At 43.0% G+C, this 19,586-nt stretch overlaps 1 protein-coding gene across 2 annotated transcripts; it reads right to left on the reverse strand.

Moving 5' to 3' along the window:
• Window positions 1–621: 621 nt before the first annotated feature.
• On the reverse strand, window positions 622–9,615 carry LOC118232038 (troponin I, slow skeletal muscle-like). 2 transcript variants are annotated; one of them, XM_035426573.1, is made up of 9 exons: window positions 9,515–9,615; window positions 6,704–6,735; window positions 6,536–6,539; window positions 5,708–5,749; window positions 5,011–5,142; window positions 3,093–3,182; window positions 2,494–2,667; window positions 2,002–2,092; window positions 622–1,251 (listed from the first exon to the last, which is right to left on the reverse strand). In XM_035426573.1, exons 2-8 carry the CDS (start codon window positions 6,712–6,714, stop codon window positions 2,006–2,008), a joined length of 540 nt encoding a protein of 179 aa, XP_035282464.1. In that variant the 5' UTR covers window positions 6,715–6,735; window positions 9,515–9,615; the 3' UTR covers window positions 622–1,251; window positions 2,002–2,005. The 2 variants fall into 2 exon arrangements, with proteins under 2 accessions (XP_035282464.1, XP_035282465.1); XM_035426574.1 differs by lacking the exon at window positions 9,515–9,615 and adding an exon at window positions 6,869–6,889.
• Between the last annotated feature and the right edge of the window lie 9,971 nt (window positions 9,616–19,586).

The raw sequence follows: 19,586 nt of genomic DNA on the forward strand, positions 1-19,586 counted from the left end.
TGAATGTTAGAAAAAAATAATATACATAATTTGTAAAAGTAAAAAGGGGAGAATATACTGATTTTAAACCTTCAACAAATCATGATTCTGGAGTCCATAACCACATTCTGTGGTTAGCTAAGTTGTTTGTGAAACAAAACCATCAGAGGATGGCTCAGACAGTCTGAACAAAGAACTTTGTCTTATTTTCAGTAACTCATTCTTATCTTTTTTTTTCTTATGCAGTCTTATGAGTTCCAATGTTATTGATAACATTTGGGTGAAAAAATAGTAACAAAGTACATTCGAGATGGCAGAATCCTGCGCAGAAATAATTAAACTACATTTTCCTCAATATTAATAAAAATAGTTTTAAACAAAGATAATATGTAAATGGATGAAGAATTCCATGGTCTAGTACGGATAGACGATTCAATGACATAGTCAATAATGAGGCCACGGTATGAGAAGTTAGTTTCATTTCCCACAGATAGATGTGTGTAGTTAAATCACCTTCACCTTCATTCAATTTGACCATTTGGCATTCAGACACGTTCATTTTCACATGGCTGTTCGCACAAGAAGCAGCCAGGAACAGTATTTAGTAGTGGAGTGCCGTACACAATGCATTGCATATTTTATGAATTTATGATCAGAGATATTTATTTGCATGAATGACACCCTTCATACAGAAACACCATTTAACCAAAGGAAACCACAGAGATCATTTCATTTTACATGACTTATTATTTTGAACTTTAAATAAACTGTAGATTGTTGTATGATACAAAGTTGCGCATCATGAATTTACACCTAGAGGAGTTACACAAAAGCTTGTCTTTTGTGATATTTAAAGCATGCTCAGTTCAACACACTTGACCTAAATGTTTAAATATTTCTATACAATAGCAAGAGATACATGATGTTTAACACCAACTAGACTGTTTTCTTACATTTCTTATACAATGTACCTTGGGATTTAACATGTAAAAATTAAGCCCTAAAGAATAAACAAACAAAAAAACATAAACATGTTTATAAAGTGAAGTCACATGACTTCATATAATTCATAAAACTGTTTCTTCTCTGCATAACATTTGCTTCCAGAAGAGCAAAATAAGTTAAATTTTAAAAACAAATGTTTCCGATGCAGTGATGTAATATTGTCTTTAATTGAAAACATCCCCAGAGTTAAAAGTGCCACACTCTTCATTGTGGAGTCTCTTCCAGCAAATGATATTTCTTAGGGCCCCAAGTTCAGATATTAATCATCTAGAACCAGAAAGAGAATAGTTTATTTCTTGTACCGCAAACGTGTTCAGTGATAAGGACTATGCGCACAACAACTTTAATACTCAGAAGGTGTCCAGGTAAGGAACAAATACATCGAAATACAACAGTGTTTCAACAGTGCAGGGTTCCAGGGGTTCTGTAGAGAGGTGGGGCACATTCTCGTGAAACGGCTGGTGGGCTTTCATGCCCTTAAATGTCAAGGTCGCCATTAATTGTTATGTAGTGGAGCCTATTGATCGTGACCCCAACGTCTGTACCACAGAGAAGAATGTCTTTCAAGACGGCTCAACTGCACAGAATAAATAGGCATCAAATGAGATTTGAGAAGCGTGACACTGATATTACTGCCGTCTCAGTAATAAAATCTGAATCCAATTGAGCGCTTAAGAAATATTCTGGAATGACACATGAAATATGATGGACGAGGAAGAGCGGTGTTGTAGCCCTGCCAAATGATTGAAGATTGTAGTTCTACGCTGTACTGCAGAAAAAGGCACGGTCACCCAGAATCCTGTTAAGTGAATTTACACTGGTGTAAAGAGGTCAGGTGACCTGGGCAAAACCTGTCCTGTTTCACATGCTTACTGTGGGTATTGTTTTTAATATGCCCAAGCCTTACTTTCAGGGGAATAGTTTGTAAAGCGCTACTGCTAACGATAAGCCATTAATAACTAAAATCCCTTGTTTCCCACTCTTCATCTTTAGTCATAACTGAAGTCTATTTAGTACCTGTTTACTGTCCGGCGTCAAACAGCTTCTTCCTTCCCTCCATGCCAGACATGGCCTCCACGTTCTTTCGCCAGTCGGTCACCTCCTCCTTCTGTGGGAAGACGAGACATTTATAGGTACATAAACGCCATTGGGATTCCTTGGCTCAAATTCAATCAACGTTTGTCCTTAAGATTTACTGGTTTAAGATTTACTTTTCACAAATACAATTACTGTAGGTGAATTCAGTAATCAGTCAGATTATCTTCAAACATCGTTTTTGAAGAACCTAAATGAGTCTTGCATTTATTTTTGGACTGCATGAGAACATGCTGCCTAAATCCAGCTTTTTATCACTGATCTGGTGGCGTAGCCTCAGCATAATTAGAACAAAGTGAATTTTTACATTAACAGGGAATGGAGGGGTGTATTAAGGGGTGTACTATGTCTTTTTCGGTCTCATTACAGTAATCAAGGATTGATGAATAACGCTGGTCTGCTAACTGAGCTTACCTTCTCCTCTTCCTTCTTGACAGTCTTGAGGTTGGCCTTGAAATCATTGGACTTGGTCGTCATTTTGGAGTCCAGGCTCCCCAGCATAGCATCAGCTGACTTCTTCACCCTCTTCAGATTGGGTCTCTTCATTTTACCCTTCAGCTCAAAGATCTTCTGGCTCAGATGTTGAATCTTAAAACAGCACAAATTACATTTACATCATTGGATTTTAGAATGTGGCCATTGTCCTTAAATAATGAACTCCTCCAAAAAAGATCGGATATAGTTGACAGCTTTGGAGGTGAAATATCTTCTTCTTTAAACTGAGAACAGCTTTAACCTGATTGGATAGTTTGGGTACTTCTTTTAAAGTAGATATATACATGACGGCCCACTTCTGCCAACTTCATTCCAATTACATGTAATATTAGGAATGTGTGCAATCTTATTTTTCACTAGGGGTTACTATGAGATGATTTCAAGATCCAATTGCACAATAGCAGAACTGGATTATGTCTCAGAAATGTTATCATATTATCATACATCTGTAACCAATATAACCAACAAATGACATCTATGATCAATAATGCATAATGTATAAATTAATAAGCAATTACCTCCGTTTCATTTTTGCTCACTTTCACGTCTAGATCATATCGAGCTTCATCCGTGACGTCAATTTTACGGTGCAGGTCTTTGCAAAGTTCCTGTTGAGAGGAAAGATTGGCGATCAGGCTAAGGAAGTGAATACACGATTGAAAAATGCACCTGAGGCCTGTATCCATCAGATCCGCAGCAGTGGAAAATGCAGTACATTTTCATTAATATTAATATTAATATTTATATTAATAACAATGAGGCCTGGATTCAATCAACATTTCTCCTCAGTTTTCATCAAAAAAACATAAACGCAACTATGAGTGCTTTCTTTTTTTTTGCAAGTGTAGTTTGGTGTGTCTTTCTTCCGATCATTGAACTTGCCAAACAGTACTGGAAAAGATTTTTTTTTTAAACCTACAACAGATTTAATTTTTATTTAAAGGTAAAGTGAAAGTTTGATTGTATCCAGGACTGTTTTTTGACTAGTAAAGTAAGTAAAGACCCTCTCCATTCAAAAATGTGTTTTTTTTTTAAATGGTTAACTCCTCATGGAAGCATGGATTTCCCTATACAGGTTGTTTTTTGTGCAGAACTTTTCTTTCACCTGAGAACCTTTTTCACATTCTTCCACTGTAAACGGAAAGCTTCTCCGTACTTCCCTGAAATCTGAGTTGGAAACATGCACATACCAGCAAGATTTGTGACATCACAAATACGTTGTACTTATCATGGTCCACTATGCAAAGATATGCAAATTACAGGAGTGTGATGTGGCAAATTGAAACCTTAGCACACAGAAAGCTGACTAGTTAGTGACATTGTGGTGGCAGTCAGTGTGTTGAACATGTCAGACTGCGCAAATTTATGATTCGATCCAAGGTAGGAACTTCGTTCCACTCGTTAGCCCATTCTAAAACAAAAATGTGTGGGATTTGTTTATAAAAATTGTGTGCATGTACCTGACAGCTTAGAAGGAATCTGTGTTTGTAGCACACATTTCACAGATGGCTATCTCAGGAACCAGAACCTTCCAGAACCTTAATTGATTTTGAATCCGTATGCCATGCTTGCTATATATCTTGAGACCACAGCAGGAAGCATTGCCAAATTGCATATTCATAGATTCTGGCATTCTCAAAGATGGCAAAGTTGTAGAGATGTTACTAACCAGTTTATTGAACATTTTTTTGTTGGAAAAACCATATTAAACAAATTATTATTCAATATAGAATATTTTAAATATTTTAAAATACATCTGGACGGGGGACTTTATAGAAGGAAATAGTATAGTCAAGAAGAAGAGGAAAAAGTGGATAAATGGTAAAAATGGGGTGACTTCAATTACCCCTCTATTCATTTAAAAATGTTCCCAGGACAGCAAGACTCTGAAGATGATTTTTTTGAAGTTGTAAAGGGGCTTAATTTAATTTAAGTCATGTCAATGCACATGTCTTTTTTTGAATTGTGGAATATGTCTTTGATTCAGATGAAGTTTTCTCATGACAAACCAATTACCACACCTGGATGCACATATGTTGGGCTAAAGCGAGCAAAGCTATTCACTCTGAACAAAATTCTGGGTCCTATGGTGTTCTAAAGGTTCGAGCCTTGCTTGTAGAATTAGCCGATCACAACCGAAAGGCTTCCAGTGATCAGTGCTTGCTCTCTCCTGTCGAACTGTGCAGCCTGTCAGACGTAAAATAGTATGGTTTGCAGGAAAGTGTATCTGTCAATAAGTGGCCTTTATTTGCAATGCTCCTGACATGTATTGGTGTGGGCGACGTAATGATAAATCAAGACCCACAGCTGGTGTACCCCAATTTCTAACTATTAGTGGGCAATAAAGTAATACCCCATTACCATATGTAGCTGTTTCAATCAGTACCTGTAGATGGTGTGACTGTGGTACAGCAGGTGTATGACCATGCTACGCACCTGAAGCTCCTGTAGAGAGAGACCTGACAGCTGGAGAGGGGGAACTCTCTCGTTTAGGGTGTTTTCCCTCTCGACCCTCTTCTCCTCCTTCTCGGCCACCAACATGGTCGCTGCCTTCTTTATTAGTTTGGTCTGTCGGGGGTTTACGAGGCAATATAGAATTCAGCATGTAATGTATGTCAACTTTAAAAAACGGATGTGTTAAAAACAACGCATTCAATGTCATTTTAACACACCTCTATGTCTAGTTGAGGGCAACACATTTTGTCTTACTTTCAACACAGTCTATGTTAAAAAGTCTCCCTTTGTAACATATAAATTGTATATTTGTTACACAAAAGTAGTAACTTTGAGACAGAATGTGTTGAAAGTAACCCGAAAGTAGCAACACAAAAATTGTATTGGATATTAAGGCCTCCTTTTTGAGAGTGCAGTAATGCGTCACCATGCAATATACCTGGGAACGCAGAAAAAAAAGAGTACTGACAAGTGCAGTAAAGTGCTTGGTGTTATTTATTGCACAACCCCATTGTAGTGCATTGTAAACAAATTATGACAATCTTAGCTTGAAGTGTGTTGACTCTCAGCCTAGTTCCCGTCAGCGTTTTAGGGCATAAGAGGTGACTGTTACAACAGTAATTTCCATGCATGGTATGTATGAATTATGATGGCAGGGGAAAACAAATGCAAGCCTCACCTTTAGCAGCAGTCTGCGGGTCGCAGAGTACTTTGTCTTTTTCTGTAAGAGAGCGCAGTGGTTAAAAACACAACAGCAACATGCTGCTTATCTGAGGTCCAGATTACTGGTTCTCACCCGTCGGACGATTTGGGCTGTATTTCACAAACAGAAGGCATTTGACAAGCCAAAATGTAAAAAATAAAATAAAATAAAAAAGTTTTCTATTGAAGCACCCATAGGGATTAAAAAAAACAAAACAATAATATTGTTTTCATATTTTTACTTAATCTTAATTACTATCTTTGCCTTTATTTTCATTGTCTTTTATATTTACTTCCAAATATGAGATTTTTATATTACGAAATAAACAAAGGAATAAATATTCCACACAAATTTAGGCAGATTGGTCATCATTCATATTGTGAATACAGGCTGTGAAACACTGGTCTATATATCCCCCTGTTTACATAGTTCCTCTGTCCTCTATTTCTATTATACCGTTCGGTATGCTAGTTTGGGTAATCATTACAGGCTCTGCACTGGTTAATGTGATTATTTTTTTCCACCAAAGGGTAAAGCAGCCAGACCTGTATTCATTCATGACAGGAAGCAGCTGTGATCTTTAGTTGGGGCTCTGGTAGCAAGGGAGCATAATGACCTCATGTTAAGGTGGGGAAAGGTCAGCGATGATGCATGCAAGCCTTGCGCTCATTACCGATTCATTGAAATGAATAGGTCGACACGTGTGCATTGGTAGGGTATGCTATGCGAGCACTACTGAGCGCATTCACAATCACAAGCATCTGGTTATATCGCCTCGCGACAAATCAAATTAAATGGACTCACCGGTCTGTTTCGACATCGCGGCGTTGGAAGAGGAAACGCACACCAGACAATACGAAGACAAGACGGGGAGAGTGTCACACGCAGAACGCGATTGGCGCTGGCATTTCTTAGACGCTTATTTAAAATTTAAAAGCTTGTGATGTAATATATAATAATAATGTCACTTACCCTTCTGACATGACTGCCTCTGTTTCTGTAACCTAAAGGAGAGCCAAAAACATTCATTGTGAGCTTCCATCTCTGTTTTTGTAATGTAATATTATGTTACCCTCAAGTATTTATAATACATATTTAACAAGGCACCCAAATTAGTATTATAATCTGCCCATGCACAATGGCACGTTACAATTGCTTGTTGTCCTGGCTCCAAGAAGTCTGATATCAGCGAATACAAGGCTGCCACATGTTTTAGCCCTGAAATATCTCGAGGTCACAGACTGTGGGTGAAGGTGGGAAGTTATAAAAGGCGCTCTCTGGGACATGCCGTACCATACAGTTTGAGGAAAATGGCCATTCTTCCCGCGAATTGCTCTCTCCGGTCTGAACCCGCCGGTGAAACGTTTGTTATTATTTTTTTTATGCGCCGCGCCATTACTGACGCTCAAAGGAAATGTTCAAAGGATAAGACCCGGGCTCCTGGAAATGGAATTAAAGCGAATGGCCCCGGTTTGCCCATTGTACGGGGAACAGAGGAATCCACAAATGGCTCATCTGTAGTTCAGGGCGGGTGATTGGGTCACTCTTGCAGAAACTGGTGATATGAAATGGAGCTGACCAGGAAAAAATAAAAAAAATAAAAAAAAAAACATTTCAGGAGATTAAAGGCCTTTTCCGACTATGCCCATAATCATGTCCTAGATTCAATTTCTTTCTGAACTTACTGTAAAAGTAAAAACAAGTGCTAGCATTTTCCGGCAGAAACACAGCTTGTCAATCGCTGAACTCACCTCAACTAATTTGGTGGCAATAAAAAATGAATGCGTGGATTTATTTGTTAGGCAAAGCAGAACGCAAATGTCGATTCAATCAGGACCTTGGTTTTGCACACTGAGTACGTGATACAGTGCAACCCATCGCCATGCCAAAGTCATTGTGGGTGACCTCCAGTCTGGGCTCCATTGTCTTCCGTGTGGGGCTGGAATGAAGCATGCCCGTTGCTATATTTGAACGTTGTTGCCGCGTGGGTTTCACTTACACCCCCTCACAGTAGTGGTAGCTGTAACCTTGCCACTTCCAGGCAAGCCCTAACTTTTTGGGATGCCTGCATGCCCTAAAAAGTGGCCCCCTGAGAGAAAGGTAAGGGCCTAAAGTCTGTTTTTACCAAGCCAATCTCCTCCCACGTCCCTAAAGACCTGCTGTCACCTCCTTCCCTCCTCCTAGGCCGGCTGGGTCCATTTACAGACATCCAGGAGAAAGAAGCTATTGATTCTTGAGACTTTTAGTCATCTGGGGTGGCACATTTTGGCTCAGGTCTGTGACAGTTTCCAGGCAGCCTCTGGTTTACTTGCAGTGTTTGAGAAACTGTTGGCCGGTAAGCGGTGAAACACAGCCAAAGGTGGGCGGTCCTGTGCTGGGACTCATCGTGCATTCAGTGGGTGAACAGAAAGCTTCTTGAACTATAATCAGAGGTTATAAAATAGGAACAGCACGTTGGCATCATCACCTTTTCCCCTCAGAAACTACAGAGGAGCTGTCCACCAATTACAGAGTACGTTCGTAACAACAAATTGAACAAGGTCAATAACAATTGGTATAAACCTTCTGACTGCATTCCCTTCAGCAAAAAAAAAAAAAAACTCCCGTAAGTATAACCCAAAGGTATCCACCAATCATCATCAGGGTTGTTCTATTTTGTCCATGTAATGCACTCTGCAATTGGTTGAGCTCCTCTCTGGTTTCTATGTGAAATGTGACAACTCCCTTATTCCTGTAAAATGCATGTTGTTCCTTAGGAAAGTCTATTGATTCCAACTGATGTTCCTCCTTTTCTTCTTCTGCTTCTGCGTGGTGAGTGTTCTGGCAAAACAATGAAGGCTGTGACTCACCCAGGTGTGGGTGTATGCATTAATGGTGGAGCAACTACTGCTTCATTTTAACATTGCTAGGGTTTCCTCAGGTGAGAACGGGCCCTTCAGGATCGAGCTAAAAACAGTCCTGGCCGTCATGCCTTCGAACTCCATGTCACCCCCCCCCCCCCCCGCAAAAAAAGAGGTCACAATGCCCTCTACCCCACAGAGGGAGTGACCCCCCCTCATGCGAACAGTAAGAGCAGTAAGTGGAGCGGACCTGGGAAGAAATGGCAGGCGCCAGACTCTCCAGCTTAACTCATCCTCCTTTTCCAAATTCTTCCATTCCTCTCCTCTCCTCTCCTCTTCTCTTCACTGGGTCCTTGGCAGGCTCTGACGGGGTCACGCCAAGTGTCTGTTCCCTGCCACCGAGCTCGCATTGAAGTCTCTGGTTGCATTGTTTGTAAGAGGGGGGGGGGGTTAACCAAGGGTTAGCTCCTCAGGGCACCTCACGGCCGTGTGAACCAATAAAAGCTATTTTATTGCAAGAATTCCCGTGCCGCAAATATTAGCGGTTGATGTGATGCGCGACCTTGGCGTCGTGAAATTGACGTGAAATACGATCGTCTTTAACCGCCCCCCCCCCCCCCCCCCAGCAGAAAGAGAGACGTAGAAACGGCTTCCGTGTTCTTCAGGCGTTTCCCCCTTTGAAAGGTGACACTGGAGGTTCGCTTAAATATTTCTTCAGAAGTCATTCTCAAAAGTCCCTGTCTTAGCCAGGTGGATCATTTGCATTTCGCTCCACATCATCCTAGATTAGAACGATCCCCTAGAATGCACTTAAATAATAAATACATATGACAAACACAAAAGTTTGAATTTGCTACACCTGGTTGACTCGAGCACCGATTGAGCAAACAGAAGAGAGCCTAAAAGAAAGCCAGATTTAGTTTAATAGTTTAATAAAACTTACCTGTAAGGTGAGGACAGTCGGGGAAAATGATCTGTGCTGTGACACTGGAGGGGGAAAATCGTTTTATGATTCTGAATGATGGATTTATGGAGCTGGACCCTCATGTGAATGGCCCACTAAAATAGACCCACTGCAACGCCTCCCGCTCTGGCATGTACCACATAACCTCACCTTTGTGTGCTCTCTCCCCTACAGTGTCCACGTCGGGCATACACGAACACACAGGCACGCACACGTGCGCACGCACACGTGAGCACACACACGTGCGTGCACACTCGCACACACATACACACACATACATGCATAAACACATGCATACACACACACGCACACACATATAAACACATACTGTACATATACAGACACACACACACATACACACACCTATACACACATTACACACACACACACACACACACACATACACACATACACACACCTATACACACATTACACACACACACACACACACACACACACACCTATACACACATTACACACACACACACACACACACACACACCTATACACACATTACACACACACACACACACCTATACACACATTACCCACACATACACACGCCCACTCAAACTTCTCTGTCAGTAAGGACAGTCTATTTGAGCACCCACATACCATATTGTCACATTCAGCATTTCGCCAAAAAAAACCCAAAACACAACAGCTTCACCTCCTGTGACAGGTCACTGGGGAGGCTAATTCACCTCTGCGCAGTCCGGTGGAAAAAGAAGTTAACGGCGATCAAGGTCAGGGTCACGGTGTTTCTGAACTGACTGTTCGCTGTGGCACGGGCCAAGCTTCACGTGAATAAAACCTCCGTGTCCATGAGGCTTAGGGCTTCGGGGACTGACGTGTGCGGGCAAGTGTTTCAAATCACGAGGCCCGGGCTGGGCTCGGTCGAGGGACGGAATGAAACGGTTACGATGACAGCGCCTGCATTCCACGTTTCAGCTGTCCCCTCGGCCACATCAAAGAGCCCGGCTGAACGGCTTGTTATACCTTCATTAAACAATGCCGTGGACGTGAAACCTTTGTTAAAACTCTGACAGCACAGTCCAGAGCAGGATATCGTACAGTGAGCAATTACGGTTATTTAGGGCTTCAGAACCCGACATATGACATCCTGCATCATTACCCGGACCTGCCCGTTATTGTACAGAAGTACCCGTTATTTCTCTTTAGCGATACTGAAAATACGTCTTGCGAGGTTTTCATAATAACCGAGTGCACAAGCGCTCTCGTCCCATCCACACAGTAAAATAGCCGGTGTTATTCTAAGTTTAGCAGAGGGATCAGATGGGCTCTCGGAGTGGATTTGGCACTCAGCGTTTTCCTGTAAGCGCAGGAAAAGATCAGTTCGGACATTTTGTACGGTCCACGGTGAATTTAAACGACGACGGCGGGTCTGAGTGTGTACTGTGAGTGATGTAATCGGATACGCAGAGCCCTCTCAGAGCGGTCAGCACACTCTCTTCAGGAACATGCCGACTCCAGTCTGCATTAACTTTCCGCTTTTAACACCTATTACTGTTATTTTTAGAGGTTAAGCCTTGCCTGTCAGAGAGCAAATACACACGTGATTCGGGACTTGTTGTCATAAATGAACTATGTGCTGCTTGTTCACCGTAATCCAGAAAGCGAACCGAGGAATTAACATTTATGAACTTTGGCAAAATGTGTCACCTTGTTAGGCTGGTACAATCTGATGCATGCGTATACAGTATGACAGCCCAGAAACCACGTCAACACATCCCTCTTTTGCATATTATTGTTATCCGCTATAAGATTAGCAGGCACTTTCTGAAGAAGACATCAATGGAACATTTTTGAACTGCCTGCCTCATTTGAATATCAATTAATTGCATTTGTTCCATATTACTTCTCAAAGCAACAAGCTGTATGCTGTGTTAACAATTCCATAATGTGTCAGACACTGAAGTTAGAGGTGAAAAGCACATTCATTCTATTGCTGGTATCCAAGAGAAACTTTGTTTTGTGTGACTGATTATTAATGTGATCGAATACAGTCTTTCTTTGGCTTACTTTTATTTTATGAAAAAGCCTGGTCCTTTATCCACAATATCTAAATTGAGTAAAACTGGGAAAATATGAGCATGCATTTATCCATTCACAGGTATGCCGTCTCGTTAAATGGTCAATAAAATGCAATTTTACCCTGTTCTCCGATGTTCCACCTGTTGGAGTTGTTTTATTATGAATGGACACACTCCATTTCACTTGGAATTCTGTGAGCACAGCTATGATTAGATGGTATCGCGTTGGCTTCAGCTATAATATTCCTGGTACATCTGTCCCATTTTACTGCTTTCGAAGGCCTTGTTTACACTCATATCCAATACAGCTGACAAATCGGATTTCTGTTAATGTGGCTGTTCGTTCACTCGCAATTTACAGTACGCCACACATCCGATCCCCACGCGTTTAGAGCCAGACCACCGTTCTCCCTGCTGTTACTTTTCGTGTTCTGTCTGACCTGACAACCGGCTTTGCAAAAGTGCATCTCTTGACTCCTGCAAGCCTTATTATGGGATGTCATTTGTCTGTAGAATGTCAGCGCATTCTGGAATGTTTACGTTGATATCCGACACTGGCCAATTCTGACCCAAACGAGCGCCAGAAGTTCGTTCAGAACAGATTTGGGCAAATAAGATTTATATGCGATTTCTTGTTTTCAGACCACAATATTCAAATGTTTATGTTTTGTTTGGACATTGTAATTATGTTGTTTATGGGTACAAGGAGCCTAGTTACAGTTTTGGTATGGAATCTGGACTGTGCCAATTTGAACCACAAAGCGATGCATAATTGGCTCTAGGTAAGGAGAGATTCGGCCAGCTTGGATGACTGTGACTCATGTTCTGTTTGCTCAAGCATTCCAATCAATGTCAGAGGTTACAGCCTGGCTGCTGAACAAGACCGGACCATTTTAAATTGGGAGAAAAAGGTGGAAAATATTAAAAGATGAATACTTTCAGCCTGGTTCTGTTCTGGTGAGCCCCAGGGTCCGCTACTGTCACCTTGGTTCTGTTCTGGTGAGCTCCAGGTTCTGCTACTGTCACCCGGGGTCTGTCCTGGTGAGCCCCAGGGCCTGCTACTCTCACCCTGGGTCTGTTCTGGTTAGCCCCATGGTCTGCTACTCTCACCCGGGGTCTGTCCTGGTGAGGCCCTGGGTCTGCTGCTGTCACCCCGGTTCTGTTCTGGTTAGCCCCAGGGTCTACTACTCTCACCCTGGGTCTGTCCTGGTGAGCCCCAGGGCCTGCTACTCTCACCCTGGGTCTGTTCTGGTTAGCCCCATGGTCTGCTACTCTCACCCGGGGTCTGTCCTGGTGAGGCCCTGGGTCTGCTGCTGTCACCCCGGTTCTGTTCTGGTGAGCCCCAGGATCTGCTACTCTCACCCTGGGTCTGTCCTGGTGAGGCCCTGGGCCTGCTACTCTCACCCTGGTTATGTTCTGGTGAGCCCCATGGTCTGCTACTCTCACCCTGGGTCTGTCCTGGTGAGGCCCTGGGCCTGCTACTCTCACCCTGGTTATGTTCTGGTGAGCCCCAGGGTCTGCTACTCTCACCCTGGGTCTGTCCTGGTGAGGCCCTGGGCCTGCTACTCTCACCCCTGGTTATGTTCTGGTGAGCCCCTGGGCCTGCTACTCTCACCCGGGGTCTGTCCTGGTGAGGCCCTGGGCCTGCTACTCTCACCCTGGTTCTGTTCTGGTGAGCCCCAGGGTCTGCTACTCTCACCCGGGGTCTGTCCTGGTGAGGCCCTGGGTCTGCTGCTGTCACCCCGGTTCTGTTCTGGTGAGCCCCAGGGTCTGCTACTCTCACCCTGGTTCTGTTCTGGTGAGCCCCAGGGTCTTCTACTGTCACACAGTGTCTGTCCTGGAGAGCTGCAGAGTCTGCTAATCACGCCTCAAACAGACCCCGCGCGAGCCAAACACCTGAAGCTAAAACTGCCGGCGTATAATCTGACAGGCATCATCTCCCGCTAATGGGCCAATAAAGCTGCAAAGGACAGCTTTGTGTTTCGCACTGTGTTATTTCCCATGACCACCCTGGGTGTCGTTTTATTATCCGCAGGCTGCAGTTTCGGCACCCCGATGACTCATAACCAACGCGGGATGAGCGGCGTGTTGTGTTATAGGATGGTGCTCACTGAGCTACGGCTACCAGGCACGCCGCACATCCTGAAAACTCTCAAGCGCACGCTTGTTCTCGGAAAAAAAGAGTCATGGCAGTCATGATTATTTTAGACTTATTTTTCTTTTCTATTTTTGATGATTTCATTACCTTCTCATTTGCAATTCAGTATCAACAGGCTGGCTTGCCATATTTAATTCATATGTTGTTTTGATATTCGCATTAGCTAGTGCTTGTTTTTTTTTGTTGTTACAGCCGCCTAGTTGCCATTTCCACTCTATATTCTCAAAATGCATAATTACTGTGTACATTTTAGCGTGGATCTTTGAAGAGGATGATGACAAATATAATAATAATCTAGGCTTTCAGTTCTGGTGTTTCTGTGAGCCGCTATTTCAGGCTCTATACGGATATTAATATGAGGATATTTCAGTGTCAATGGTTCAGTACAGTGTTGCAGTGAGCTGCTATTTCAGCATCCATGGTGCAGTACTGGTGTTGCTATGAGGATATTTCAGTATCCATGGAGCAGTACAGTTGTTGTAATGAGTCTATTTCATTATCCATTGTTTACTACTGGTGTTGCTATGAGGGCATGTCAGTGTCCATGGTGGATATTGCTGCTGCTATGAAAATATTTCAGTATCCATGGAGCAGTACTGGTGTTGCTATGAGGGTATTTCAGTATCCATGGAGCAATACAGGTGTTGCTATGCGGATATTTCAGCATCCATGAAGCGGTACAGATGTTGCTATGGGAGTATTTCAGTATCCACGGTGCATATTGCTGTTGCTATGAGAGCATTTCAGTATCCATGGTGCAGTGCTGGCGTTGCTGTGTGCCGTGAGGTCCTGCGTGTTAGGAGAAGCATCAGAAAGTGCAACTGTGAGTCAGCTTTCCCCTCCGTCCCTACTGAGCGTGCTCAGCTTTCTGTCAGCACGGCCTGGCAGGACGTACCCTTCCAATCTCTGAGAAAAGCGTGCTGCTGTAGCTGGAGACCGGGGAGTGCGCTGTGGCGAAAACCTGTCGGAACAGACCCTCCCGCACGCAGCGGGAACGCAATTTGCCAAGGGGGAAATCTGATGGGAAAAAGGCTACATCACACAACATTAGATTTGACCGAACGCAGCCATTCCGTTGCAAATAAAATAAATTCACCCTTTGTGCAAAAAAATAAATAAAAATGCTGAATTTTATTTGTACATCACTGGGCACCCACATATACATTTTTTTAAAACCAAATAGAAAAAAAAGCAGAAAGCAAACAGCGGGGTTGCTGTACGCGTTATTTCACTTCAATCTGAAACACATCTCTCACCACGAGACAAATTATCCGACATGAATAAAAGCTTGTGTTTGGAAGAAAGAACGTTCCTTTTTTCTCTGAGAAAAAGACAGCGGGGATGTTGTTGTTGTTGTTATGCCATCATTTGACATGCATTGCGGAAGCTCAAGTGTTTTTTTCCGTGATTTTAAGCAAACATGTTGTCTGTCTGTGTTCTGTTATGTGCGGTTTATGTATTTATTTATTTATTTTTCTGCCTCAATCTGTCCTATAAATAAATTCTCTTGAGTTATCTGTGGTAAAAATGCAGGGATGTTCGATGAATTATTGAAACAAAGATGCAGTCGATTGCTATGCAAGGGCATGTTTGGTACAGGCCACCCCAATGAGTTCAGAACAAGTAAAAATCAGTAAAAAAGAAAAAGAAATTGAAAAATCAATTCCTATCGTAATGAAACACTGTCTTTCCCTTCAGACATCCATTAATGACGACAATTCACGTTTGTTATGGTTCTCATACCTACTGTACTGATACAGATATTTGAATGAAATGTTTATGCTAATATATATTATATTTATGTTATATCTATTTAATTAGTCTATTGTTTCATTAAAAGGTCTGATGACAAGGAACATGAGTGACCTTGTGATTGTAGTGCCATATGTATGCAGACATTTATTTAATTTTTAATTCTATGCACTTTTTATTTTAATTGCTTTATAGTGGCATTGATTTTTTTTTTTAAGTTATAGTAAGCAAAAAGTACAATCTTTAATTTCAGGCAGTGACATTTACAGGTACTCTGAATGTTCAGATCTATAGATTCAAAGCCTGCTTAACTTTTTCAAACAGAAAAAAAAATCAATACATTTTCTCGGTTTATCAGTTGTTTCATGTTTTTAACAATAGGCCATATAAGAAACGTTTTTTTGTTTGTTTTGTTTTGGGACATCTCTCAAAATGTGCAACAAAAAACTGAAATGCCGGTAGACATGGCTGTGCCTTTTGATATCTCCCCTCTGAAGGAGGTTTGTGTTTTACTGTGGGCTGCTTGTGGGAAGAGTGCAGTAACATTCGTGGCCACAGTGGGGCACTGTTGCTGAATGAACAAGCAGAGTCGAGCAAAGATAAACATTAGTGTGAAAACCGGGCCTGTTTCTCGCTCATAGGCAACCATTTGTAATAAATGTGTACCAAGTGAATTATAAATGTCAAGTGATAAAAGCTGTAAAAATGGACTACCACTATATATTCCTGAGTTACTCTCATAAGCAGTCATAATCCCATTAACTGTGAAAACCATGGCTTTCACCATGAAGATAGAACTGGTTTCAAATGGTGTAATTTTCTACATTACAGATGTCCTCATGCTGATTCCAGATTTTAATTGCACAGGCTTTCCCCCCCTCATTTGGTTCTTCTCCACATAAATTGTAAATTGAAATAAAGGGTATGGTCATGTATTCACAAAGCATCTGAGAACAGTCTTGCTGATCTATGATCAGGTTTTCCCTGCCTCGATCATAACCTTATCAATTATGACATAACAAACTACACTGATCCTGGATCAGCACTCCTGTTCTGAAACGTTTTATGTAGACTATGGAGACTGTGGTGTGAGAAATATTGACACCTGTTAACTGCAGGGTAGAGGTGTCTGCGCTTTGTGGAGGCGACTAGCCCCAGTGCTGACACTAGCTAATCCCTCACACTTGGGATAAAATATGACTGCTGACCTGGACCCTCTTCCCCCAGGCAAAAACAGATGAAAATCTGTCTCTGAGCTAACTCTGGAGCAATAAACATGCAATATTTAAACCGCAAGTGCTGGCATCTATGTTGAAAGCAGTCGTGGCAGCGTAGGGTAATGGTTTGGGAACTGGATTTGTAGGTCAGACGTTGCAGGTTTGATTTCTGGGCGGGGCACTGTCATAACAGATGTGAGCATGGTAGTACTGATCCTGAATTGGTTCAGTAAAAATAAACGGATTGTATGTTAAAAGTCAGATGTGTAAACTCCTGCGGTTAGGTCGGGCATTCTGTTCTGCTGGATACCTAAATTTACAACTTGTGATCTGTCAGATAAATTACTACCCTCTGCTGTCACACAGGACGATTTATATATCCACGTTGGTCTTCCCTAGTTTTCTGGCTGTACTTACTGTATTGGTAGCTGGTGTAGTTATGCAGCAGGTTTCTTCGCCCTTGCTGGCTGCATTACTCATCAAGAGGCATGATCCACCCACCGAGCTAAAGACCAAGGTCCACACGCCAAGGAAACAAATCTCTCTCATTAAAGCTCCTGGATAAGCTCCACGTGGATAAGGGAGCTCCTCTCCTCTGTCATCGTAGACCGCTTTCAGCGGGCGGCCTGCAGGGGGCGCTCCGGTGCGCAGCCAGGGGTTTTACCGCAGGATGCCGCGAGGCCATGGCTTAGCCTCGCGTAAGCGCCTGTGTGTGTAATGCACTCTCCCAGAGAGCACCTCGCAAGTCTGCTAGAATAAGATAATCTGTCCTGTCACTGCCACTGATGCTGTTTGAGATTCCTAGGCGGCCTGGTTTCATCTCGCCATCTCAAAGCGCTTTTCAGAGTGAATGGGAGGGGCTCGCCTCGAACGCCGCCACCCACAATATGTTTACACCAGAACGCCCTGTGCACATTAGCCGAGGTCAAGAGGGAGAGAGAGTTGTGGCGCTAATTTAATCAAGGGGACGATTTGCTAGCCATCTTAAAAGGTCGTCGTTTTTTGTCGGGACTGTGGGGAATCCACCTTCTCTTTGCAATAAGCTGCGCGGGCTAAGAGGGGCCCCGGTGGTAACGTCTCATCCGAAGGAGGGCACCTCTAATGCCACAGTGTTCCCGTGAAATCACTCTCCAGGCTGTTCGCCTGAGAGGCTGAGTTCTGCATTTCTGAATCCATCTTTATTTTTTCCTTCGAGTTAACTGGGAGAAGCCCCCCCCCCCCCTCCCCCCCCGGCACGCCGTCGGTTCATCGCGACGTTGGCTGTGTGGGAAGCGGATCAGCGCGCCCACGGATCAACTCAACAAACCAAAACACGCTAACGTGCAACCGCCTATTGTTTTCACGTCTAAAGGACGGGGTCCACATATGCTTGGGCACAACAAATACCTAAGATAATAGATATTTAAGCTTTTAAATACGGGGGAGGAAAAACAACACGTGTAGGGTTAATTAGCTCATAACGCCTTCCAAGATTGTGTCTTTCCGTTTCTCGATAGTGTAGATACAATGGATTCGGCGTAATTAGCGGTGGGAGGGGAGCGCGGCAATGCAGTTTACGCTTACAGCGGCTCTTATCGCGCGGAGGCAGCGCGCGCTTTTTCACTCCGCTGGCCCTCGCTAATTGACTTTTAATTGTTTAAGCTCGGTCCCTGAGCGCCGTGAGACGGCTTTTGTGCACTGTGAGCGGTGTGCGTGACCCCTGACCTCCGCATTGTGAGCCTTTTGGGGGCAGTTATTTATTGTTGGTATACAGCGTCTGGGATAAGTGCTAAATGCCGGTCCCCCGCGAGAGGCATAATAACCGTGACAACAGTTGGGCTAGCAACACAGCATCCGTACCGCTGTAGCCCTATTACGTCAAACTGCTGAAATTAAGTAGTGTTGAGCTCACTCACAGACCTCCTGTGAAAGCCAATTTGTTGCTGGAACAGGTCATGGCAGGCCAGTAGGGGCCGCTCTTGCTTCTGGAACAAATTTCCAAAAAAACCCAATGCCCCAGCACAATGATGGGGGGCACTGTCCTGTAGGAGGTACCGTCCTCCAGATGAGAGGTTCGACCGAGGTCCTGAGTCTCTGTGGTCATTTAGAGATCCCGTGGCACCGCCCAAGCCCCCCCCACAGCCTCTGCTTCGCAGTTGGTATTTTGACTACCAGCTTTAATCTGGCGCCTTTATTGGTCCTGACCTAAGCTGAGCGGCTTCAATATGGACTGCCATTTTAAATCGAGCGTTGACCATGTTTTAACCCTTTAAGATGCACGTTCAGAAATACCCGGCTATAATGTTTTTAACTAATGCTGATGTCACAATCACTGCTGGTAATTCAAAGCAACGGAGTTCTATAACACTGACTTAGAATTTTGAACAAACATTACAAAAAACAACTTGCTCTTCAATGCGTTAAGCAAAAAGGCCAAATATGAATGTCACCTGGTGAAAGAGAAACATAAGAGGAAACGGAGCATGAGTCTCTCTCATAGAAGGCAGTTCGGTGACTGCTGGAAACCACAACGTGATTCGATGCCATCCGATGGGTTATCCATAGATCTTAATGGAGTGTGAATCATATGCTGCCAACACGCTATATGAGTTTTGATATGAGGATATATTACCCATGCTGGGTCCAGCAAGACAGCTGACACAATAAAGCAGACTGTGACACATCTCATCAACTGACATATCGATATAGCATGAAATATGCTCTCACAAGAGCATCCCATAAGACTGACATAAACCCCATAACCCCACACTCTCTTCAAATATAATTTATGCTATTTAGAAATATAAAATAATTTAATGCTATGGAAAACTGCCATACACGTACGGTATTTTTGTGTGAGAGGTGTTTGGTGAGCACTGTTTTGCTTATCC

The sequence above is a fragment of the Anguilla anguilla genome, chromosome 7, assembly GCF_013347855.1.
Source record: "Anguilla anguilla isolate fAngAng1 chromosome 7, fAngAng1.pri, whole genome shotgun sequence".
In the NCBI taxonomy this organism is placed as follows: domain Eukaryota; kingdom Metazoa; phylum Chordata; class Actinopteri; order Anguilliformes; family Anguillidae; genus Anguilla; species Anguilla anguilla.

Excerpts from the sequence above, each read along its gene's own strand:
- LOC118232038 (XM_035426573.1), bottom strand. Across the intron at positions 3,183-5,010 it reads TCTCTCTACAGGAGCTTCAG|GAACTTTGCAAAGACCTGCA; the intron begins GTGCGTAGCATG and ends TCCTCTCAACAG. Across the intron at positions 2,093-2,493 it reads TCAAGAAGGAAGAGGAGAAG|AAGGAGGAGGTGACCGACTG; the intron begins GTAAGCTCAGTT and ends GTCTTCCCACAG.